Here is a 25,463-nt window from a genome sequence, read left to right on the forward strand (position 1 = left end):
AGATCTATGGACAAGATGTGCTATATATGTGCTAATTATTATTAACATAACTGGTATAATGCTCAACAGAGCTGGGGTCAATAACACCTCATACTGAGGCTGTTGCTAGTCTTTGAGAACAGCAGGGTGAAGAGACCAGAAGGTCAGCTGGTAACAGGGAAAATATACTCCCGCAAAGAATCTGGGTCACCCTGGATGATAACTACCCCAGAAGTATACAGCTGGGAGGGGAACGTAGGAGGCGGAAGCATTGCAGAGGGGGTCAGTGGACGAGTTACAATGAGCACAGAACTGTCTTTAATCCTTGTCCCCATCCCCCAGGCTACCTCAGATTTCTGCAATGCTACAAGTGCTCCTGCCCACCCCTAGATGACTCTCTTGGATGTGGGCACAACATTCTGGCTAGTTACTCCACCCCAACTGACTTGGCTATTTCAGGGAGCAGTAACAAAGGTGCTCCCCTCCCCAGTGCCAGTTCTCTTGGATATGGGTTACTTTCCTCAGCCTCCACACCAAGATGTCCCAAATGCTTTGAGTGGGAGCAAGGCACTCCCATACATTGGAGCAGCAAGTTATAACCTCTTCAGGAAGCTACTACTGACTTAGGCACTCCCCCTAATAAAACAAACCTATCTACGTATAAGGAGGGCTTCTACATGTGAAAATTCAGAGGGTCAGTAGGGGCACCTAAACATCCAAAATTTACACAGATTAAATTATTTTTACAAAAATAGTTTATAAAAAGGTATTGGCCACTTAATAAACAATAATATCTAGAACATATATAATGATTTTCATCTGGAGATTTCAAAACATGTTACAAATGTATCGTTATCTCCATTTACAAATGAGGTACAGACAAGTGAAGTGATTGATCCCAGGCAGAGTTAGGAATAGAACCCAGGTCTCCTGAATCCCCGTGGGCTAGCACACACTGATGTGGGCAGTGAGAAAAACTGCACATTAATCAGGAAACCCATTTAACTGGACTATTTCTCCAGTAACCAATTTCACTATCCTTAACTGAAGGGCAATAACTGCTACTCAGTTCTGATATAAATAACAAAATCACTTCCTGGAAATGCATTTGGCTGGCACCAATGTGTTAAATAGCGAGTAGCCATTTGTAAATATATGTAAACTCTAACCTCCAATTTCTATTTTTATTTACTAGGAAAAATAAATACAAAATGCAGTGAATATAATTTTTACTCATGCTTTCACTCTGTCTTGTATTTAATTGCATGTTAGATATTTTTAGACTTAATCAGGACAGGCACTTAATTGGAAAATATATGCAAACCAATGGGATTCCACAAATATGACAATTCTACCGTAGTGTGCTGCAAAATTTAATATTATACAGCATTTCCAGCAGGATTGCAATAGTCTAGGGACATTTCACCCAATGTTTTCATAAGCCCTGCGACTAAAGAGGGGGGGAAATTGAAGACATGTGTCAGCTGGCATGTGAACAATAGCTAAAGTAAGATGAAAGAAAATTAAACACATGCGGACATTTTCAAGGGGAACAGGGGTATATTGTGTATATTCCCAAACATACTGCTTTGACAAGTTACCCTAGAGAGAGACTGCCTTCCTGTCACAGTCCTGTTTTTTTTTTTTACTTATTCTAAGCTTTTATATGCTTTATTACTGTGAAAATAGAGTTTCTTTTGATATGTTTGTTTTCCAGTTACCTGTCAGCGAGATCCATTTTGGACGTAACCTAAACAAATTCCATGTGGGTTATAAAAGAAAGCAATCCCTTGGTGAATCCCATTTGTAGAAGTATTCTTTGAGCTACTGTCTGTCCATCCCAGTTCTATGGAACTCTACTGATCTAACAGGAACAGGATCACGCAAGTCTAAAGGGAAAAACAATTGAAGACAGTTGGCAGTTTTTCAAAGAGACATTATTAAGGGCACAAGAGCAAACTATCCCACTGCATAGGAAAGATAGGAAGAGACCACCCTGGCTTAACTAGGAGAGCTTCAATGATCTGAAACTGAAAAAAGAGTCCTACAAAAAGTGGAAACTAGGTCAAATTATAAAGGATGAATATAAACAAATAACACAAATATGTAGGGATAAAATTAGAAAGGCTCAGGCACAAAATAAGATTGAACTAGGTAGAGACATAAAGGATAACAAGAAAACATTCTACAAATATATTAGAAGCAAGAGGAAGACCAAGGAAAGGGTAGGCCCATTATTCAATGGTGGGGGGGGGGGGAACAATAATAAAATGTGGAAATGTCAAAGGTGCTTAATGACTTCTTTGTTTCGGTTTTCACCAAGAAGGTTGGTGGTGATTGGATGTCTAACATAGTGAATGCCAGTGAAAATGAGGTAGGCTTAGAGGCTAAAATAGGGAAAGAACAAGTGAAAAATTACTTAGACAAGTTAGATGTCTTGAAGGCTCTAGGGCCTGATGAAATGATTCCTAGAATACTCAAGGGGCTGACTGAGGAGATATCTGAGTCATTAGCGATTATCTGTGAAAAGTCATGGGAGAGATTCCAGAAGACTGGAAAAGGGCCAATCTGTAAAAAGGGAAATAAGGACAACCTGGGGAAATACAGACCAGTCAGCTTAACTTCTGTACCCAGAAAGATAATGGAGCAAATAATTAAGTAATAAATTTGCAAACATATAGAAGAGAATAAGGTGATAAGTAACAGTCAGCATGGATTTGTCAAGAACAAATTGTGTCAAACCAACCTATTGGGGGGAAATGGTAGACGTGATATATCTTGACTTTAGTAAGGCTTTTGATACTGTATCACATGACCTTCTCATAAACAAACTAAACAAATACAACCTAGATGGAGCTACTATAAGATGGATGCATAACAGGTTAGAAAATCATTCCCAGAGAGTAGAGTGGTTCACAGTCAAGCTGGAAGGGCAAATCAAGTGGGGTCCTGCAGGGATCAGTTCTGCATCCAGTTCTGTTCAATATCTTCATGAATGATTTAGATAATGGCATAGAGAGTACACTTTCAAAGTTTGTGGATGATACCGAGGTGGGAGAGGTTACAAGTGCTTTGGAGAATAGGATTATAATTCAAAATGATCTGGCCAAACTAGAGAAATGGTCTGAAGTAAATAGGATGAAATTCAATAAGGACAAATGCACAGTACTCCACTTAGGAAGGAACAATCATTTGCATACATACAAAATGGGAAATGACTGCCTAGGAAGGAGTACTGTGGAAAGGGATCTGCGGGTCATAGTGGACCACAGGCTAAATTTGAATCAACAGTGTTACACTGTTGCCAAAAAAGCAAACATCATTCTGGGTTGTATTAGCAGGAATGTTGTAAGCAAGACACGAGAAGTAATTCTTCTGCTCTACTCCACACTGATTAGGCGTCAACTGGAGTATTGTGTCCAGTTTTGGGCGTCACATTTCAGGAAAGATGTGGACAAAGGGGAGAAAGTCCAGAGAAGAACAACAACAATGATTAAAGGTCTAGAAAACATGACCTTTGAGGGAAGATGAAAAAAATGGGCTTGTTTACTCTGGAAAAGAGAAGATTGAGAGGGGACATGATAACAGTTCTCAAGTACATAAAAGTTTGTTACAAGGAGGAGAGAGAAAAATTGTTCTTCTTAACCTCTGAGGATAGAACAAGAAGCAATGGGCTTAAATTGCAGCAAGGGAGGTTTAGGTTGGACATTATGAAAAACTTGCCAACTGTCAGGGTGGTTAAACACTGGAATAAATTGCCTAGGGAGGTTGTGGAATCTCCATCATTGGAATCTTTATCTCTTCCAGTCCTATGATTCTATGTCAGTGAGGTGCTGACCTCCTCCTGTGAAATTCTGAGAGCCCTCAACTCCCATTTTATTTCAGTCGGAGTTACAGATGCTCAACATTTTGCTGGAAAACAGGGAAGACATAAATTGACCCAAGACTACGGCATAGCTTGCCACTCCAGTTATGAATGTAAGCTCCATTGGTGAAGTTTACCGCTGAAGCACCATGAAAAAAGTGTCCTCTAAATACAACCACAAGAGGTAGGGAGGACCCAGGGCTTAACACAGACCTCACTTACACAGATCTGATGGCTCTAATGTACCCACACTCTGGAATAGAGGCCTGAGAGTGGGGGAGGGGAACACAGCAGCCTCACACTCAAGCCCTCAGTTGGGGTTTTGGATTTCACTTCCCTAACTGCTTGGTTCTCCATCTGTATAGAGCGCTAACAATCATGCTACATGAGGGTGGAGAGAATTACACCCTAAATGCATAATTCTTTGACTTCAGGCAGATGGTTACAGAGGTAAGCACACTCGAACTGGCATCAAACTTATCCAATTCCTTTAATATTTTGTGATTGATCGAATGTATCAATTATACTCATATTATACACCCACAGTGGGAGGTTCTGATGTTGCACAAACCAAAATAGTTATGGCTAAAGATGCTATATGAATCTTTGATGTACAAGTACTGAGGATGAAATTCTTCAGAAAAAGTCTTAGTTACACCATGCTTTAACCACCAATCAGCCATTAAGGGGATTCTGCAGGTTAAAATACTCTCCTTGTTTGATTGAGGAGTGTCAAGGATATGCTGCACAAAAGGAAAATCAACACCCAAACTACCTTTTGAGACATTGTGGTCCAATGTGAGCAATTCTGCACTAGAGGGTTTGTCCAGGAAAATGTCCAGGTGCTAAGGAAGAGAAAAGGGAAGAAACAGTAGAGTCCAAAAGAGGCAGAGGCACAAAACAGATGCTTCTTGGTGACTGGGCAATGGTGCCTTAGCTGAGGTTTCTGCAAGAAGAAAATTACCAGTGTGCGATTGGCAAACGTCAGTTCAAGGAAACAGGACACTTATACGAATAAATGCTAGACAATACCCTGACTCTGAAGCCACCCTCCTGAGTGACATACATTATACTGACATAAGTGCCAGTGTGGATAACTTCTCCCGCTGACATAGCTGCTGCCGGTCTTTGGGGGTGGATTAATTAAGTTGACAGGAGAGCTTTCTCCCGTCATCTCAGGGTATGTCTACACTACGAGAGTAGTTCGATTGCACTTAAATCAAATATGTGGAATCGATATTACAAAGTTGAACGTGTGTATCCACACTAAGGACAGTAATTCGACTTTGTGAGTCCACACTAACGGGACAAGCGTCAACATTGGAAGCGGTGCACTGTGGGCAGCTATCCCACAGTTCCCGCAGTCCCCACTGCCCATTGGAATTCTGGGTCAAGCCCCCAATGCCTGCTGGGGAAAAAAAATGTGTTGAGGGTGGTTTTGGATAACTGTCGTCATCCAACCGTCACTCCTGCCCTCCCTCCCTGAAAGCGCCGGCGGGCAATCAGTTCACGCACTTTTCTGGTGAGTGACAGCGTGGACGCCACAGCACTGCGAGCATGGAGCCCGCTGAGACCATCGCTGCAGTTGTGGCCGTTCTCAACGCTTCGCAGCTTATCATCCACCTTTCCCAGAGGCAGATGCTGAGAAATCGGGAGAGGAGGCTACGGCAGCGCGGTGAGGACATGAAGTCTGAGAGTGGCACAGACCTCTCGCAAAGCACGGGACCCCACGCCGTGAACATCATGGTGGCAATGGGTCATGTTGATGCTGTGGAACGGCAATTCTGGGCCCGGGAAACAAGCACGGACTGGTGGGACCGAATAGTGCTGCAGGTCTGGGATGAATCACAGTGGCTGCGAAACTTTCGTATGTGGAAGGGAACTTTCCTGGAACTTTGTGAGTTGCTGTCCCCTGCCCTGAAGCGCAAGGACACCCGGATGCGAGCAGCCCTGACTGTCCAGAAGCGAATGGCCATAGCCCTCTGGAAGCTTCCAATGCCAGACAGCTACCGGTCAGTCGCGAACCACTTTGGTGCGGGCAAATCTACCGTGGGGGTTGTTGTGATTCAAGTAGCCAACACAATCGTTGAGGTACTGCTGTCAAAGGTAGTGACCCTTGGAAATGTCCGGGTCATCATACATGGCTTCACCACGATGGGATTCCCAAACTGCGGTGGGGCTATAGATGGAACTCACATCCCTATCCTGGGACCGGACCACCATGCCAGCCAGTACATTAACCGAAAGGGCTACTTTTCAATGGTGCTGCAAGCACTGGTGGACCATAGGGGACGTTTTACCAACCTCAATGTCGGATGGCCGGGCAAGGTTCATGATGCTCGTGTTTTCAGGAATGTTGGTCTGTTTAGATGGCTGCAGGAAGGTATTTACTTCCCGGACCAGAAAATAACTGTTGGGGATGTGGAGATGCCTATAGTGATCCTCGGGGACCCAGCCTACCCGCTAATGCCCTGGCTCATGAAGCCCTATACAGGTGCCCTGGACACTGAAAAAGAACTCTTCAACTACCGTCTGAGCAAGTGCAGAATGGTGGTGGAGTGTGCTTTTGGACGTCTCAAGGGGAGATGGAGAAGCTTACTGACTTGCTGTGATCTCAGCGAAACCAATATCCCCATTGTTATTGCAGCTTGCTGTGTGCTCCACAATCTCTGTGAGAGCAAGGGGGAGACCTTTATGGCGGGGTGGGAGGTTGAGGCGAATAGCCTGGCCACTGATTATGCCCAGCCAGACAGCCGTGCGATTAGAAGAGCCCAGTGGGACGCGCTGTGCATCCGGGAGGCTTTGAAAGCTAGGTTCCTGAGTGAGCAGGGTAACCTGTGACTATTAGGTTTGTTTAAAGAGAAGCTGAACCTGCCCCCGTTTCTTTACCCACTTACTGTTGACTATCCTCTCCAGCTACATACCCCGTTCACCCCATTCCCGCCCTTCCAACACACGTTTAAAAATAAAAGAAATGAAACTTTGTTAATGAACACCATTTTCTTTATTACGGATTTTGCGGTAAAGTGTTGAAACTGGGACGCAGACTGTGGTGGGGAGCGGGTGTAGTGATGGAAAGGACGCTTCTAAACTCGAGGAATGACAGGCTCCTGCTCCTAGAGTGGTCCGCAGTGGTGGACTGGTTGTTTCAACGGAGCCTGCCACCCCTCCTTTTCGGGACTCTGTGTGTGGGGGCTATTTGACTTTGTGGCGGGGGAGGACGGTTACAGATCTCCTGCTGTGTGGCTCTGTGATCCAGGATAAGGACCGCTGCATAAGATCTCTATCCGCCCTCCCCTGCAGGTCACCATGAGCGACATCACTCTGCTGAGAATTTCTGAGACCGAGAAAGAACGCATGCTGCATGAAAGCCAGCAAAAACCAGGGCCGTATGCCGCCATGCTCTGCAAGGCAATGATCCCAGAGTACTTGATGATAGCCTGGTGAGGAAAAGTTTCCTACCACGGAGGACACAATAAGGCTGCTCTCCCCAGGAACCTCATGCAAAGGCTTTCCAATTACCTCCAGGAGAGCTTCGTGGAGATGTCCCATGAGGATTTCAGCTCTATCCCCGGACATATAGACCTTCTTTTCCAGTAGCTGCACTGGCAAGGACTAAAAAGTAGAGTGCCTAGGGCAAACTAATCATGATAAACCGGACATTGTTAGATTCTTTTGCAGTAGTTGCACTGCCAAGGACTAAAACGTTAAGCGCCTAGGACAAACAAATCATGAAAAACCCATTGTTAATATTCCTGTTCTGTTCAAAATAAATGTTTACATGTTTAAAACACTTACCGACTGATCCTTCCCCTGATTCAGGGTCTGGGTTAATGCCTGGGGACGGTTGGTAGGGGATCTCTGTGAGGGTGATGAAGAGATCCTGGCTGTCTGGGAAATCAGCGTTGTCAGCGCTGTCGACTGCCTCGTCCTCCTCCTCACCTTCCTCATCTTCCCCGTCCGCTAACATTTCCGAGGAAGCGGCCGTCGACAATATCCCATCCTCAGAGTCCACGGTCAGTGGTGGGGTAGTGGTGGCGGCTGCACCTAGAATGGAATGCAGTGCCTCGTAGAAACGGCATGTCTGGGGCTGGGATCCGGAACGTCCGTTTGACTCTTTGGTCTTCTGGTACGCTTGTCTCAGCTCCTTGATTTTCATGCGGCACTGCGTTGCATCCCGGTTGTACCCTCTCTCTGTCATGGCTTTTGAGATCTTCTTGTAGATCTTGGCATTCCATCTTTTCGATCGCAGCTCCGAAAGCACGGACTCATCGCCCCACACAGCGATCAGATCCAAGACTTCCCGATCAGTCCATGCTGGGGCCCTCTTTCTATTCTGAGATTGGATGGTCACCTCTGCTGGAGAACTCTGCGTCGTTGCCAGTGCTGCTGAGCTCACCACAATGTCCAAACAGGAAATGAGATTCAAACTGCCCAGACAGGAAAAGGAATTCAAATTTTCCCGGGGCTTTTCCTGTGTGGCTGGTCAGAGCATCCGAGCTCGGACTGCTGTCCAGAGCGTCAACAGAGTGGTGCACTGTGGGATAGCTCCCGGAGCTATTAGCGTCGATTTCCATCCACACCTACCCTAATTCGACATGGCCATGTCGAATTTAGTGCTACTCCCCTCATTGGGGAGGAGTACAGAAATCGAATTTAAGAGACCTCTATGTCGAACTAAATAGCTTCGTTGTGTGGACGGGTGCAGGGTTAATTCAATTTAACGCTGATAAATTCGACATAACCTCCTAGTGTAGACCAGGCCTTAGAGTGGCTACATTGGAGAGCTTACAACCGCACAACTGCATCAGTGCAGCTGTGCTGTTGTAGGTGTTATAGTGTAGCCATAAGCCTAAGTCACCAATATCTGCTACAACAGATTCTACTGCTCAGCAAAAGGACAATGACATCAAACTTCTGGATTTCAGGTATTTGCATTTTTAAATTGCCAACACTAGCTATTTGGTCATATAGCAAACTATGTTAATGTTTGTAGTATATGTGATTGTCTTGCAAAACAACAAATATGTTTCAGCACACACACTGGCATCCAAAATTATGCAATTACACTTTGATCAACAGAATACAAAAACACACAACTTTGATTATGAATATATTAGTATCTTCTGTTAAATAGTTGGGATTTTAAGTCCTACTATCAAGAAACTTTCCAACTGGTTGAATAGAAATATTTTCAGATTATGCTACATGTCATAGTAGAAAAGTGAAACAAAAAGAAAAAGAAAAACAAAGTAATCAGTCCGTATTTAGGCTCTGGTTATTATAATGTATTTTTAAAAAAGTAAATACAAATTATACTGTATTTTATAGAGAGAAAACAAACATACATATAATTTTTAAAAGGCAGGAGCTCTTTTTTGGCCCTTGAAACTTCTAGTGCCATTCAAGAACATTGTATGCTTATATGCAGTGAGAATACAGTTGTCAGAATACAGTTCATTTTTTCCTCTAAGTTGATGTACTGAAGTGGCATTATCTACTGTAGAGAGTACTGTACTCTATTAACTGCTTCAGTTAGTGAAAAATAAACCCTATTATTTGTTAATTATATTGCAGTAATACTCAAAAGATGCTAGGTGCCATCCAGCTACACATGAAGAGAGAGTCCATGCCCCAAAGACCTCACAATTAACAATTAATGCTGTGACCTCCCAGAACAAAGTCTGGGATAAATACACTCTGTGCTGGCTTACACTTCATGCAGCTTCAGTAGAGTCAATGGAGTTGCACAGGGTGTAATAAACATAATTTAAATGTTCTAACTATTCAGAAAACTGTGTGTAGCTACTAATTACCCCCGATATAAATTGACTTGGTAGTCAACAGCCGCATCTACTCCTCTACATTAAAAAAAAAAATTATTGGGCTTGTTACTGATGTAACCAAATGACCTTTGTTCAGTGACTTTTGACATTATTTTTAGAAAACAAGGTTGGCTATAGAGTTTGCTTCAAAAATGTCCACATATCCAGATGCTCTTGAGGGACCAAAGTCCTGCTGACTGGCACAAGAAGCATCTGGCTAGCTGTCAGTATTGATTTGGCTCAATAGAAACTGGCAGTATTCACAGAATAGAGAGAGGCTGCAATTACAATACCTAGTAACCCCTCACATACCAAATAGGTGGGAGGGTAACCTGATTCATTTGACCCCCTAAAAAGTGCTGATATGGTGTTTGATTCCTGTGTTAGTCAAAAAGAACTGTCTATAATTGGAGAGTGGCCTGTATTATTAGCATTTCACACCAGTGCTATGGACAAAGGTGTTATAAAAGTAAATCTGAGGAAGAGAAGAGAAGAAAGGGAGAAATAACAAATATTCAGCTGTGCTTTGGACTTAGGCCCAAATCCACAAAGGGAGTAAGACACTACAGTGCCTAACTCTAAGGTGCTTAGCCACCCAGTGAAATCCACAAAGCCTGAGTTAAGTGCCTAGGCTCCAGATATCATGCATGGAAATAGATAGGTGCCTGAGAATGTGATTCACAAAAGCCAGCATGCTAGGCAGGGAGCCACCTAAGCTAGACAATTGCAGCTACTAAGGAGAGGGATAGGTCCTAAGCCCTGCCCCTCTCAGGGAGTTAGGCTCCAAGTTTAGACTAGAGGGAGGCGCCTACTTCTGCTTGGGATTCACAGCTGGGAGCCCCTCTCCTGGAGTCCGACACCTAACCCGTTTCTTGCACATGTCTAACTCCACACAAACTGGTAGGCGAAAGGAAAAAAGCAGCTTCCCTTATAACCTTGAGTTCAGTGGTTAGGGCACTGTTCTAGGGTGCAGGAGACCCCAGTTTAATTTCCAGTCTGTGCCCGATAAATAGAATGGATTTGAACATGGATATTCCAGCTCAGCTGAGTTGCCTAACCACTGGATTATGGGCTTTTCTGTTGTGGGGCACTCTCAGTCTCGCCTGTGTCAAGTATTCCACTGTGTCAAAATAACTGAATATGCACTGGGCCACAGAAAGGGTGAAAATGACTTTACAGTCTAGTGCAGGGGTCGGCAACCTTTTGCACGCGGCTCGCCAGGGTAAGCACTCTGGCGGGCCAGGCCAGTTTGTTTACCTGCCGCGTCCGCAGGTTTGGCCGATCGTGGCTCCCACTGTCCGTGGTTCACCGCTCCAGGCCAATGGGGGCGGCGGGAAGCGGCTCGGGCCGAGGGATGTGCTGGCCACCACTTCCCGCCACCCCTATTGGCCTGGGACGGTGAACCGCAGCCAGTGGGAGCCGTGATCGGCCGAACCTGCGGACGCAGCAGGTAAACAAACCGGCCTGGCCCGCCAGGGTGCTTACCCTGGCGAGCCGCGTGCAAAAGGTTGCCAACTCCTGGTCTAGTGGTTAGGGCACTCACCTGAGGTGAAAAACCTATTTTCAAACCCCTTCTCTTCATCAGGCAGAAGGAAGATTTGAACTAAGGTCTTCTTCTTCTCAAGGGTCTGCCCTAACCACTGGGCTAAAGGCTAAGCACCTTCTGCTCCCCTCCAAAACCAGTTTGGGTGGAGTCAGGTATGCTTGGACATGTATCTGATTGAGGGAAATCCCTCACTGGTTTGAAGATTCCACTGAGGTTTAGGCATGGGACAGGCACCCAGGCATCCAGACTGAGGCAGAAGAATGTGTGCCCAGAAGTAAAAATTTGGGCACAGTTTATAGTGGAAATTTTGGGACTGAGGAATTTTAAGCACCTCCAGAATTAGGCAACAGCTTAGCAGGTGTTTTGAGGCTCTCAGTGGCACTTAAATTTTGGACTTAGGCATCTATGTCCCTTTGTGAATCTAGCCTTAGTCTCATTTACTAGATTCTTCATGTATGTATGTTACCTATAAAACATTTTAGGGGTTTTGTTTTTGTTTTTGTTTTTGTTTTTTAATTAAAATAGATCTGTTCTCAACTGTGGGAAAGATAAATGCCATTAAACAAGCCTTCAGAAATATTCGTATCTCCATGCCCCAATACGAAGTGAACTGCATAATGGTTACAACATTTATCCAGATCCTTCAGTGTGTCACAGAGCCAGTGCCACCATTGTAGACATGTGAAGAGTATACGTACTACAGTGAAGGAGACTGCTAATTCCTCCAGTCCTGCAGGATGGGAGTGTTAGTCTTTCATTACAGGAACTAACATTAATTTGGTGGAATTTACTCTGCAGGGCAGGAAATCCCTTGTAGGATAGGTGGAATTTTAAAACTTCAGAAGTCTAGGTAATTGACATCTTAGGTAAGGAACAGGATTTGTATCTCGGGGTATGTCTACACTACGAGAGTAGTTTGATTTTACTTAAATTGAATTTCTGGAATCGATATTGCAAATTCGAACGTGTGTGTCCACACTAAGGACAGTAATTCGACTTTGTGAGTCCACACTAACGGGGAAAGCGTCGACATTGGAAGCGGTGCACTGTGGGCAGCTATCCCACAGTTCCTGCAGTCCCCGCTGTCCATTGGAATTCTGGGTGGAGCCGCCAATGCCTTCTGGGTAAAAAAATGTGTCGAGGGTGCTTTTGGGTAACTGTCGTGATCCGTCCATCACTCCCGCCCTCCCTCCCTGAAAGCGCCGGCAGGAAATCAGTTCGCGCACTTTTCTAGTCAGTGACAGCGCGGATACCACAGCACTGCGAGCATGGAGCCCGCTGCGACCATCGCTGCAGTTGTGGCCGTTCTCAACGCCTCGCAGCTTATCATCCACCTTTCCCAGAGGCAGATGCAGATAAGTCAGGCGAGGAGGCTACGGCACCGCGGTGAGGGCCTGAAGTCTGAGAGTAGCACAGACCTGTCAGAAAGCACGGGACCCAGCGCCGAGGACATCACGGTGGCAATGGGTCATGTGGATGTTGTGGAACGGCGATTCTGGGCCCGGGAAACAAGCACGGATTGGTGGGACCGCATAGTGCTGCAGGTCTGGGATGAATCCCAGTGGCTGCGAAACTTTCGCATGCGTAAGGGAACTTTCCTTGAACTTTGTGAGTTGCTGTCCCCTGCCCTGAAGTGCAATGACACCCGGATGCGAGCAGCCCTGACTGTCCAGAAGCGAGTGGCCATAGCCCTCTGAAAGCTTGCAACGCCAGACAGCTACCGGTCAGTCGCGAACCACTTTGGCGTGGGCAAATCTACCGTGGGGGTTGTTGTGATGCAAGTAGCCAAGGCAATCGTTGATGTACTGCTGTCAAAGGTAATGACCCTAGGAAACGTGGAGGTGATCATAGATGGCTTCGCAGCGATGGGATTCCCAAACTGCGGTGGGGCCATAGATGGAACTCACATCCCTATCCTGGCACCGGACCACCAGGCCAGCCAGTACATTAACAGAAAGGGCTACTTTTCCATGGTGCTGCAAGCACCGGTGGACCACAGGGGATGTTTTACCAACATCTACGTCAGATGGCCGGGCAAGGTTCATGACGCTCGTGTTTTCAGGAACTCTGGTTGGTTTAGACGGCTGCAGGAAGGTACTTACTTCCCGGACCACAAAATAACTCTTGGGGATGTGGAGATGCCTATAGTGATCCTCGGGGACCCAGCCTACCCGCTAATGCCCTGGCTCATGAAGTCCTATACTGGCGCCCTGGACAGTGAAAAAGAACTCTTCAACTACCGTCTGAGCAAGTGCAGAATGGTGGTGGAGTGTGCTTTTGGCCGTCTCAAGGGGAGATGGAGAAGCTTACTGACTCGCTGTGATCTCAGCGAAACCAATATCCCCATTGTTATAGCAGCTTGCTGTGTGCTCCACAATCTCTGTGAGAGCAAGGGGGAGACCTTTATGGCGGGGTGGGAGGTTGAGGCAAATAGCCTGGCTTCTGATTACGCCCAGCCAGACAGCCGGGTGATTAGAAGAGCCCAGCGGGACGCGCTGTGCATCCGGGAGGCTTTGAAAGCTAGAACAGGAGTACTTGTGGCACCTTAGAGACTAACAAATTTATTAGAGCATAAGCTTTCGTGGACTACAGCCCACTTTGAAAGCTAGGTTCCTGAGTGAGCAGGGTAACCTGTGACTTTTAAGTTTGTGTACAGAGAAGCTGAACCTGCCCCCGTTTCTTTACCCAGTTCATGTTGACTATCCTCTCCAGTTACATACCCCCTTCACCCCCTTCCAACACACGTTTAGAAATAAAATCACTTCTACTTTGTTAATGAACACTGTTTTCTTTATTACTGTTTTCGCGGGAATGTTTTAAACCTGGGACGCAGACTGTGGTGGGAAGCGGGTGTAGTGTAGTGACGCAAATGACGCTTCTAAACCTCCAGGATTGACAGGCTCCGCAGTGGTGGACTGCTTGTTTCAACGGAGCCTGTCACCCCTCCTGATCGGGACTGTGTGTATGGGGGGGCTATGTGACTTTGTGGCAGGGGGAGCACGGTTACAGATCCCCTGCTGCGTGGCTCTGTGATCCAGGATAAGGACCGCCACATAAGATCTGTAACTGCCCTCCCCCGCCACAAAGTCACAGAGCAACCCACCCCCCACCACAGAACATGAAAACCACCTTCCAGACTGACCAGGGTAACTAGTGACTGCACTGTGTATGTGCCCTGCTGCTGGACCTGCCCCCGCCTATGTACCCTGCTAAAGGTGACTGTCCTGTCCAATTACCAACCCCCTTCCCCCTCCTTCCCCCCCTCCTCCAAAAGAACATGATGGAAACAGTAATTAACAGAAACGTATTTTTTATTAGCAACTACACATGAAACTAGGAGGTGAAACTTGGACGGGGGCTTGTGTGAGGCGGGAAGGAAAGAACTTGTCAAATTTTGGGGAATGAGAGTCTTCTACTACTGTAGAGCTGTCTGCAGGGGTGGAGTGAGAGTTTGCACGGACTCTGCCGCCCCTCCTTCTTTGCACTTTGGGTGAGGGGGGTATGGGACTTGGTGGTGGGGGAGGGCGGTTACAGATAGACTGCAGCGGGGCTCTGTCCTCCTGCCTCCGTTCCTGCAGAACATCCACAAGGCGCCGGAGCGTGTCCGTTTGCTCCCTCATTAGTCCAAGCAGCATTTGAGTCGCCTGCTGGTCTTCCTGCCGCCACCTCTCCTCCCGTTCCATGTGTGCTTGGTGCATTTGGGACAAGTTCTCCCGCCACTGGGTCTGCTGTGCTGCCTGGGCTCGGGAGCAGCCCATAAGTTCCGAGAACATGTCCTCCCGTGTCCTCTTCTTTCTACGCCTAATCTGCGCTAGCCTCTGGGAGTGTGATGCCAGGCTAGGTTGTGAGACAGTCGCAGATGTGGCTGTGGGAATGGGAAAAAGGGAGTGAATTCCTCAGAAAGATAAATGTAGTTGTGAACAAAGAACATAGTCTTTCTCTGTGAACAAGACCATGCACAGCACCTATCACATGCGCACTCAGGACAAGGTCGAATTCTCGGCCTTCGCATTCAGTGCCTGGGGTCTTGCACTGCAGATCTGAGAAGCGGGGCAGGACACCGGAATTTGTGTAGCAGGCAGACATGGTAAGCCGTAGACTTGTGGCAGCTTAAAACTTTAATAGTAGCACTGGCCTCCTTTCACATTGAAAGCAATGCCAGTCCCTGCTGCCAGCAATCCGGCAAGCAGGAACTCTGCCCCTGTCCCACCCCCTCGCGGCTGTCCCCGGGAAAGATCCCTGTATGCTGCCCCTCTCCCGCCTCCACCGCGTGGCTGCAAACCAGCGGTTACAGTTCAGTAAAGGAACGGGCAAGCAGTCCCAACACTAACATTCCCCTACCTAATTCAAAGCAGGTCACCATGAGCGACATCACCCTGATGAGGATCTCAGACAGTGAGAAAGAAAGAATGCTTCGGGAAAGCCTCCAAAGACCAGGGCCGTATGCCGCCCTGCTCTGCAGGGCAATGATCCCTGAGTACTTGATTGTCTCGTGGCGCGGAAACGTTTCATACTACGGAGGACCCAATAAGGCCGCTCTCCCCAGGAACCTGATGCAAAGGCTTTCCAATTACCTCCAGGAGAGCTTCCTCGAGATGTCCCAGGAGGATTTCTGCTCTATCCCTGGACATATAGACCGCATTTTACCGTAGCTGCACTGGCAGGGACTAAACAGTAGAGCGGCTTGGGCAGAACAATCATGCTAAACCGGACATTGTTAGATTTTTTTTCAATACTTGCACTGCCCAGGACTGAAACGTTAAGCGCCTAGGGCAAACTAATCATGAGAAACCCATTTTTGTTATTCTTAATATTCCTGTTCTGTTAAAAATAAATGTTTAGATGTTTAAAACACTTACTGGCTGATCCTTCCCCAGATTCTGTGTCCGGGTTAACGGCTGGGGACGGTTGGTAGGGGATCTCTGTAAGGGTGATGAAGAGATCCTGGCTGTCGGGGAAATCAGCGTTGTAAGTGCTGTCGACTGCCTCGTCCTCCTCATCTCCTTCCTCATCTTCCCCGTCCGCTAAGATGTCCGAGGAACCGGCTGTGGACAATATCCCATCCTCAGAGTCCACGGTCAGTGGTGAGGTAGTGGTGGCGGCCGCACCTAGGATGGAATGCAGTGCCTCGTAGAAACGGGATGTCTGGGGATGGGATCCGGAGCGTCCGTTTGCCTCTCTGGTCTTCTGGTAGCCTTGTCTCAGCTCCTTGATTTTCACGCGGCACTGCGTTGCATCCCGGCTGTATCCTCTCTCTGACATGTCTTTAGAGATCTTCTCGTAGATCTTTGCATTCCGTCTTTTGGATCGCAGCTCGGAAAGCACGGACTCATCGCCCCACACAGCGATCAGATCCAAGACTTCCCGATCAGTCCATGCTGGGGCCCTCTTTCTATTCTGAGATTGCACGGCCATCACTGCTGGAGAGCTCTGCATCATTGCCAGTGCTGCTGAGCTCGCCACGATGTCCAAACAGGAAATGAGATTCAAACTGGCTAGACAGGAAAAGGAATTCAAATTTTCCCGGGGCTTTTCCTGTGTGGCTGGTCAGAGCATCCGAGCTCGGACTGCTGTCCAGAGCATCAACAGAGTGGTGCACTGTGGGATACTCCCGGAGCTATTAGCGTCGATTTCCATCCACACCTAGCCTAATTCGACATGGCCATGTCAAATTTAGCGCTACTCCCCTCGTCGGGGAGGAGTACAGAAGTCGAATTTAAGAGACCTCTATGTCGAACTAAATAGCTTCGCGGTGTGGACGGGTGCAGGGTAAATTCGATGTAACGGCGCTAACTTCGACATAAACGCCTAGTGTAGACCAGGCCTTGGATAGCTTTGCCACAGTTTACACCTGTTTTAAATACATTTCACAGCTTTCATATCTATAGGTTTTTCATCATAGAGATCGGTATCTCCTGCTACAGATGCAGACTGATTTCCCTTTAATAGTTTCATTGCTGATATATTAACAGCAAAACACATCTGTATACTCCACTGAATGTGGAAATAGTGAACTAACATTTTTCACTGCTGCTATGAGTATTAATATTTCCTTGTACTCCCTCACTCTGGGCTGTTCCAGAGCTTCTCCATGCATGTATTATTTCAGAAGATTTCTTTGGCACTCACACAGGAGCAGGTGTAAACAACAAGAAGGTGGAGGCAGGTGAAACAGCTTGCAGCACTGTGGTCATGTAAATATGATTCCATTGATCTTTGTCAGCTTCACGGAGAGCTAAGGTGCTGCCCTAGCATATTCAAGTTATGTAGAAAGTCAGTGATTAGCAACTCAAGCGGTGTGCAAAGTATGTGCTTTGTTGGTGCCAATACCAGTGTCATAAACTGTCAGTCTTCCAACACCCTCTCCTTCATTCCAGACACTGCACACAAACCTCATTACTTTTATTTACAGATATTAAAAAATGCAAATAAAAGAAGTATATATAATATTAAACTCACCCTGTCTCATGATCTTTCCTCCCCTCTTGCCCCTACTTCCTGCTTGTTGTTTACTGTCATCCCTTCCTGTTCATGTTGATTACAGCTTCTAAAATACTCTAGACAGGAAACTATCCTTTTATTTGTCCATAAAGTGCTTTGCACATTAGTTGGGATTGATTCTTCTGTGTCTCGCACCACCTGTAGTCAGTCATGCCTGCAGAAAGTAGGTGTAAAATGCTACAACTATTCCAATCCTCATAGTCTATGTGGATTAAATTGTAAGACTGGGGCCTCTGTCTTAATTTACCCAACTGCCAAAAGGGATCATTAATACATATTTGGATTTTGTAAGACTGAACTTCTGTATATTACTTGCAATCCTCAGATGAAAGGCTTCCCCGTCTGTAAAATGGGGATAATGATACTGATCTCCTTGGTAAAGTGCTTTGAAATCTACAGATGAAAAGCATTGTATAAGAGCTGGATATTATTATTATATACTGTATGTGTAAAGCATTATTATAGCCTATCATAGCTGTTTTCAGATACATTGTACTATACAGAAGGACCCAATGCTATTCCCATTGATTTTAATGGGTGTTTTGAGTATGCAATCAGGGCCGACGCTTCCACTAGGTGACCCTTGGCGGATTTGGGGGGCAGCATTTTGCTGCCCTTGGTGGAAATTCGGTGGCGGGGGGTCCTTTTGCTCCGGATCTTCGGTGGAAATTCAGCGGTGGGTCCTTCACTCGCTCCAGGACCCGCCGCCGAAGTGCCCTGAAGACGTGGAGCGGAAGGACCCCCGCCGCCGAATGCTCAGAGGACGAGCGCTGCCGCCTAGGGCGACAAAAACCCTGGCACCGCTCCTGTATGCAATGAATGTAGAGTGAGCCTTAAAACACTGTACATTTTTAGGAAAAATGAAGTATAGAATATTAGGAAAAAATATGAAATAAAAACATATTTGTATTTAAAAGTTAAGTGAAAATGTAAACAGAAAATATTGAGGACTATTGAGCTTTCTTTATTGGTCCAAGATATCACTGAGAAATAACAGGGGTGTAGACAAAGACTAAATATTATGGCCTTACCTTTTCTAAAGTGGATTTTACTAAGCAAAGAACAAAGTGTCTGTTCACACCCTCCTAATGGATTTAAACTATAGGATCAATAGTAAAGGATAAAACTAAACCGCTTAAAAGGTATTGCATTAATAAAATTCTTTCCACTTGTCTCTGCAAAGCAGGATAAACAGAAGAGTGTTTAGGGGGGTGATCAAGGGAGCATCAGGTCACAGTGAAAGGTTTTGTGGGGGGGGGGACAAGTTAGCCTTTGCTGTACATGGAGATAAGGCAAAGGACTGGGAGGCTGAGTCGCAGGTTATACGTTTTATGGGAAGATGCAAAGGTTCTTTTTGTTTTTTTGACAAAGTATTTTGAGGCTGTATATATAGCTAATAAAAAGATGGTGCATTGGTGTGTTGAAGCTATGTTTAGAACTGTTTGTTTAGCTCATTTATTGTTGCCACAATTATATTTGATTCCTAGCTGTTCTTTTATTCATCCTGCAAGATGCCCATGGGGACATGTGGGTAAAACTGTGAAGATTCGGTATGATTTTATTGCATTTTAATAGTAAACTGTACAAGTTGTAATACTTTTATGAGCTTGTTTGTTTGTAAGCATGAGCCACCCCTACACAAGTTCAAAGACTAACGCACTTACTCTCATATCTCTCAGACTCTAATTCACTGTCAAATTCACTATACTTTTCTGCAGCTGGCTTGCACACTGTTACACACAAGACACTCCGCCTTTGGCTCTCACACACTGGGCTCATATGTTCTGAAGCTTCTCTTGGTCTGAATAGGTTGCAGCACTGCCTCTCTAACACATTTCCTGGACACAGGATCTATGTCTGTTACCCCTTCACCAAAATGGAACCTAGCAGCCCAGCTGCCCTGGCCTCCCAGACCAGTGTTAATTCTCCAGTAACTTAAGCACATCCTTTCCCAGAGCTCCAACTTTGTGGGTGTGACGGGCTGGACCCTCCATCTGGGACACCACCTGATATGCTGGGGTTTCACTGAGCCTGCCTGCTCCACTAGCCAGGGCTCCCTCTCCCTGTTTTGCTGAATTAGGCTCTCCAGCCTCCGGAAGCATACACACACAGGTAGGGACGTACCAATTGTAGAATCACACAGAGTCTACAAACAGCTCTCTATGGGAAGACTCAGCTAGGAAATTGCCCAGCACTGAAGTGCAGCTCCCCACTGGAAAGTACACCCAAAATAATATTGTCTTACGCTGTAGAGAAATATATACAATGCCCCTCCCTCAATGTGGAGGAAGATATGTACAACTTCTTGCGCCCCCCACTTATATATTGCACAAACTGGGTTTTATAATAAACAAAAACAAGTTTCAAAAGGCAGATTTTAATTTATTATAAAGGATAGCAAGCCGAACAAAGCAGATTACTGAGCAAAGAAAACAAAACACGCATACTAAGTTTAAGATCTTAAAGAGACTGGTTTCAAAAAGTAATTTCTCACCCTAAATGTTGCTTTGGGCTGGTTGCAGAAATTCTTGAAGGTTAGCTACCCTGCTTGCAGCTTAAATCTTCAGACACCATGTTCATAGACCAGATCTTTCCCGCTGTCATCCTGGGTGGGGATTCATTGAAGAGTGAACCAAGATCAACTTACTCCCCAGCCTTAAATAGAATTTACATAAGGTGGGAACCTTTTGTTTTCCAGTCTTGACCTCCCTCTCCTTTTAGAGGAAAAATCATTAGAAGTCCAGGATGGTGTTTAGTACCAGGCGACATGACCACCTGACCTTGTAGTGTCAAAGCAACATCCCAGGATGCTTCTCAGAAAGGAGAGATTTTAGTATCTTCAAAGTCTTATTGTTTCTTCCTAATGGCCCATCAAGGCTGATGGCCTGCTGTCTGGTGGGTGTTTCCCAAGTGCGCACACAGTTGTAATTGTTACCTACTCAATATTCCTAACTTTAGATACACAAATGATACAGGCATATAGTAGCAGGGTGGACACCTGCTGCTGCCTGGAAGGGCCTGAGATAGCCCAGGGAGCAGGCAGCGTGAAGGATGAGCTGATTGGGGGAAGTGGCTGCAGCTGGGGCCACGCCCCAATCAGGCCTCAGCTGGCCCTATATAAGAGGCTGGGAGCCAGGCGCTCAGCACTTTCTCTCTGCCTTCAGGGAGAGAAGGGCCTGGGTGCAGGGAGCTAGACATAGGGTACCTGTAGTGGAGCAGGGCTGGGGAGCTCCAGCCTGGATAGCCCCAGGCTGTGGCCTGGTAGGAAGTCAAGGGGTACTGGGGGTTGCAGAGGGCAGCCCAGGACTAGGCCAAGGCAGCAGGTCCATACCCATCCTTGCCTGTGATGAGTGGCCTATACTGCAGTCTGCCCCAGGGAACGGGGGCTAGTTGGAGACTGGCAGTGGCCTTATTCTGAGGTGAGGTAGGGATAGTGGGTGGGGGTTCCCCAGGGAGCGGAGACCCTAGTACTGAGGGGTGTACTGCCAGGGGGCAGCACCCCAGGTCCAGGAGGGACATGGGGGCCAGAGGACAGGCGGATCACTGGCCTGCAGGGGGCACTCCAGAATGCTGGAAGAGCTAATTCCTGAGATGACCAGCAGGAGGCACCGCAGGGGTGAGTCCGGACCTCTACACATACAAATTGGATAATCACGTTCAGTAAATCATAACCTTTCCAATGATATTTCACATGACCTGTTTTGCATAAAACATCTTAATTATGTCATATTTATATCATAATAATTCTATGCAGAATATGGGGTGTAATGTCACAGGGGTACTCTGGGTTTCTAGCTCACCTCTTCAGAGACATGTGACAGTAAAAGAAAACTAGCATTTAGGCTTTGCAAAGGTTTCTAAACACTACTTTTTACTTTAGATAGCTCAAAAGATCTATAGATCCAGATTAAAAAATAATACAATTCTACACACATTTCCCAGCCTCAGTTTCCTCACTACCCTGTAGAATTCTCTGGGGTTAGGCCAGAGTCTTCTGGGATATCTAGGATCCTTCTCCTGCAGCTCATGTCTTCTCCAAGTCATCTTCATTTGACCTGGGCTGGTCCACAGTCAGAAACAGTCCCCATCCTACAAAAACACGTACCCAATAGGAAGATATCTCTAAGAGCTCTAGAGTGGTAGTAATGAGTTGTGCTAGGCAGATGCACAATTAGAACTACACACTCAGAAGTTTCTGGACTTGGGTGTGGTAGTTAGGGCAGCTGCTGTGCACAAGACCCTGTGCCCTGTGTGGGTTGGGAGAAGCTGAGACACAGAAGCAGAAAGCAGGCTTTTTTCCCTAATCCTGAAGCATTTTGCAGCAGGTTAGTGATATTTTTAACCCTCCAACAGGGAAGCCCAGGCAGTGTTAATTGTAAAAAGGGAAAATGGGAGAGAAAACTAATTACCCTTATTTTAATTGCATAATTTGAATATTTGATTTTAGCCAAACAGTTTTAGTTACATTGTCTCAGCCTAGTATGATTCACCAACTCTTCTCTTATTTAAATGTGGTGATAGGGAAATAAATTTATATTATTCTATTCTCAGTTGTGTATTTTTCTTGTAACTAGTTTTTTTTTTTAAATCTATATACTTAACCGAGTGGCTGGTTAATTGGTTAGCCCATACTCTGATTAGGAAGAGTTTATTCTAGAATGATAGCTGTGCATAATTTCACTAAAAGGAATCCCATTAGCACTTCTCATTCTGTGGCTGTGGTCACCCTATGGAGAATGAAAGAGGCATAGTGGCTCCAGCTGTATGACATCTCTTCCCCCCACCCCCATGCCACTTAGCGTACAGCATAAAAAGTTAAAATCAAAGAAAAAACCCAACAACAAAAGAAGTCCCTGAGCTCAACAGCTGCTCTGTCCCTTGCCCCTGTCCTTGACAGGATCTCAAGGAGAAAAGATGGGGGATGTTACTGCCTCTCTCACCCATTTTTCCTTTTTTATTATCGTGTTTTTGTTCGTTTTTTTCCATTTTTTTTGAGGTTTCACCTGGTGGACATTTGAGCTCTAGTAAATAAGCTAAGCAGTGACCTCTAGAAATCTATATACCCTCTATTTCACTTAGATACTACAATTATTTTCTTTGTGCTATTTGTTTGTGTCTAAAAGTCAAAAGGAATTGGGAAGTACAGTGTAGCAGCACATTCATAGGTAATCCCGCCTCACAAGCTAGGCCTAACAGCACAAGAAGCTACAGCCAGAATATGCACCACTTCTCACTCCCCTTCTGGTTCCTGAGTTTCCTCCAGTGAATCAGCAGTTCTGCCACTGAATTAGCTGCTCCTATCTCCTAGCCAGGCATGAAGGAAGCATTTAAGATCAGGCTCCATGAGTCATCTTCAGAGTTAATTTAATTCTCACATATATTTTTTGAAACATCTAACCACTATTGGAGACCTAGCCCCACTGTCTACAGTATCCACTCTCCAAAATCCACCACCAGAAACAGCTACACAGATACCAGCAAGGGAGGAAGAAGAGAGTGAATGCATTTAAAGAAAAGACAACAAAACCTCTAGTCCCCTCATCTCCTCCCACATTACAGAACATCTTGCAAAACCGGCCTCATTCCAATCCCTTCTAGCATTACCTACAAATTCACTCATTCCTATAGTTTTCACACCTACTCTAAGGAATAAATGTGTCTGTTTATAAAACAAAAATATCCCTAGCCCCACATTCAGTCACATCAGCTGTTCTCATTTGTGGATAACCCTACTAGTCTCAATCTAGAGTGTTCATCAAAAATGTTATACACTAGGAATTTGGAAGAGTGAAGATGCAATAACATTGGGGAAGGAGGGGGAGGTAAAGAAGCCAAGCATACACTAATCTATCTAATCTCAGTTGCAACAACCAAGGTGTGACACCATTCCAGTAAACCAACAGCAAGGAAAAGATCTAGTGACAGTCCATAGCTGTCAGTCTCACTGATCTAAGCTCTAACCATTGTCCCGATGGTAAGAGCAACAGGGATCCACATCAAGAACAAGGTTAGCTGTCAATATAACTATTTTCATTCGTGCTCCACTTTCAGATGGGGCACCCAAATTCACATACACTGCAGAGGCTCAACAAATCAGTTATGAGATCATTTCCCCTGTCACTGATCCATGTAATCAGCAGTATCTCCATGGCAATTTGCAAGGGTTTTTTTGGAGAGTATCAGGAAATACAACCCATATTGGTTACTGTGATAATTCTGGAATTATGTCTGTCTCCTCAGCCTGATTTTGTGGAAACCATGACGTATGTCGCTCTCCATTTTGAACATAACTTGATTATGGTCTTCACTGTATACTGTAGCTGTCATGTTGGATTGCTTCATCCCTCTCCTGTGTTGGGGTGGAGGATCTGGTGGGAGGGTGTCTGACCATGCATGAGAGAGATGCAAGGACCATCAACAATTGAATAGCCTTTCCCTAGTGGGACAATGGGGGCTGCTGGCGGATCCATTTATTGGTAACTGCCTTCTATACCCAGCAGTCCATGGGAGGTTGGAGAATGGAAATGCAAAACACCCTCCCCCCAGTAGAAGGAAAGAGAGAAAAGGTGTCAAGCTGTTTTTAAAAAGAATCAGGCTGTCTAGCAAGAGGACCCATTCTACATCCAGCTGCAGAAGCAAGGGCAGGAGGGACTGGGTCCTCATGAAGGACACTGACCAAACCTGAAAGGACTCCAAGGAGTGGTAAGAACTCTGGAGGAGTTGCATTTTGTTGTTTTTCCATAGACACGTAAAATCTCTTGTGCTTTCAAAGCCTGTGTTCCTTACTTTATCTACCACACAGAGTTGTACTATACACCAGAGTGCCCATGAAGGTGAGAGGGTGCCTAGGCTCCTGAGGAGACTGGGGGCATTCAGCACTGGTCTTGGGCCTCCGGCAGCATTCCACATCCCAAGAAGGGAGTGCTAGACAGGGGGTCTGCACCCCAAGTATGTGCCTAATTGGAGACAGAGCTGGAGACAGTATCTGGGCTTGGAAACACGTGGGATTCAAAGGTTGGGTCCAGTTATAACAGCCTGGTGACCATTCACAAGTGGGGGGACTCTCATAAGAACATAAGAATGGCCATACTGGGTCAGACCAAAGGTCCATCTAGCCCAGTATCCTGTCTTCTGACTGTGGCCAATGGCAGGTGCTTCAGAGGAAATTAAGAGAACAGATAATCACCATCCCCATTCCCAGCTTCTGGCAAATGGATGCTAGGGAGTCCATGCCTGCCCATAATGGCTAATAGCCATTGATGGACCTATCCTCCAAGAATCTATCTAGTTGTCTTTTGAACCCTGTTATAGTCTTGGCCTTCACAACATCCTCTGACAAAGAGTTCCACGGCTTGACTGTGTGTGTGAAGAAATACTTCTTTTTGTTTGTTTTTTAAACCCGCTGCCTATTTTTCATTTGGTGAACCCTAGTTCTGGTGTTCTGAGAAGGAGTAAACAACACTTTCTCAATATCAGTCATGATTTTATAGACCGCTGTCATAACTCCCCCTTAGCCGTCTCTTTGCCAAGCTGAAAAGTCCCAGCCTTATTAATCTCTCCTCATATGGAAGCTGTTCCATACTCTTAATCTTTTTTGTTGCCCTTTCTGATGCTTTCCCAATTCCGATGTATCTTTTTTGAGATGGGGTGACCACATCTGCACGCAGTATTCAAGATGTGGGCATACCATGGATTTATATAGAGGAAATTTTTTTTTTCCTTATCTATCCCTTCCTTAATGAGTCCC

General features: G+C 45.8%; 2 protein-coding genes across 2 annotated transcripts in view; both read right to left on the reverse strand.

Moving 5' to 3' along the window:
• The window catches only part of GPC5 (glypican 5), a 1,025,745-nt gene that overhangs the window by 131,199 nt on the left and 869,083 nt on the right, over positions 1 to 25,463 (reverse strand). The gene's annotated exons all lie outside the window — the stretch shown is intronic.
• Positions 1,804 to 16,819, reverse strand: LOC135975359 (uncharacterized). Its single transcript, XM_065566051.1, has 4 exons — positions 16,075 to 16,819; positions 14,635 to 15,080; positions 4,620 to 4,689; positions 1,804 to 1,868 (listed from the first exon to the last, which is right to left on the reverse strand). Exons 1-4 carry the CDS (start codon positions 16,652 to 16,654, stop codon positions 1,804 to 1,806), a joined length of 1,161 nt encoding a protein of 386 aa, XP_065422123.1. The 5' UTR covers positions 16,655 to 16,819.

This window comes from Chrysemys picta, chromosome 1 (assembly GCF_011386835.1).
Source record: "Chrysemys picta bellii isolate R12L10 chromosome 1, ASM1138683v2, whole genome shotgun sequence".
NCBI lineage: Eukaryota > Metazoa > Chordata > Testudines > Emydidae > Chrysemys > Chrysemys picta.

What these genes read in the sequence shown, in the direction of transcription:
- LOC135975359 (XM_065566051.1), bottom strand. Translation starts at nt 16,654, where the DNA reads ATGATGCAGAGCTCTCCAGCAGTGATGGCCGTGCAATCTCAGAATAGA. An exon ending in ATCTGGGGAAGGATCAGCCA is followed by an intron (nt 15,081 to 16,074) that starts GTAAGTGTTTTA and finishes CCATTCCCACAG; the next exon opens with CCACATCTGCGACTGTCTCA. An exon ending in CCCCTGCAGACAGCTCTACA is followed by an intron (nt 4,690 to 14,634) that starts GTAGTAGAAGAC and finishes TCTCTTCCTTAG; the next exon opens with CACCTGGACATTTTCCTGGA.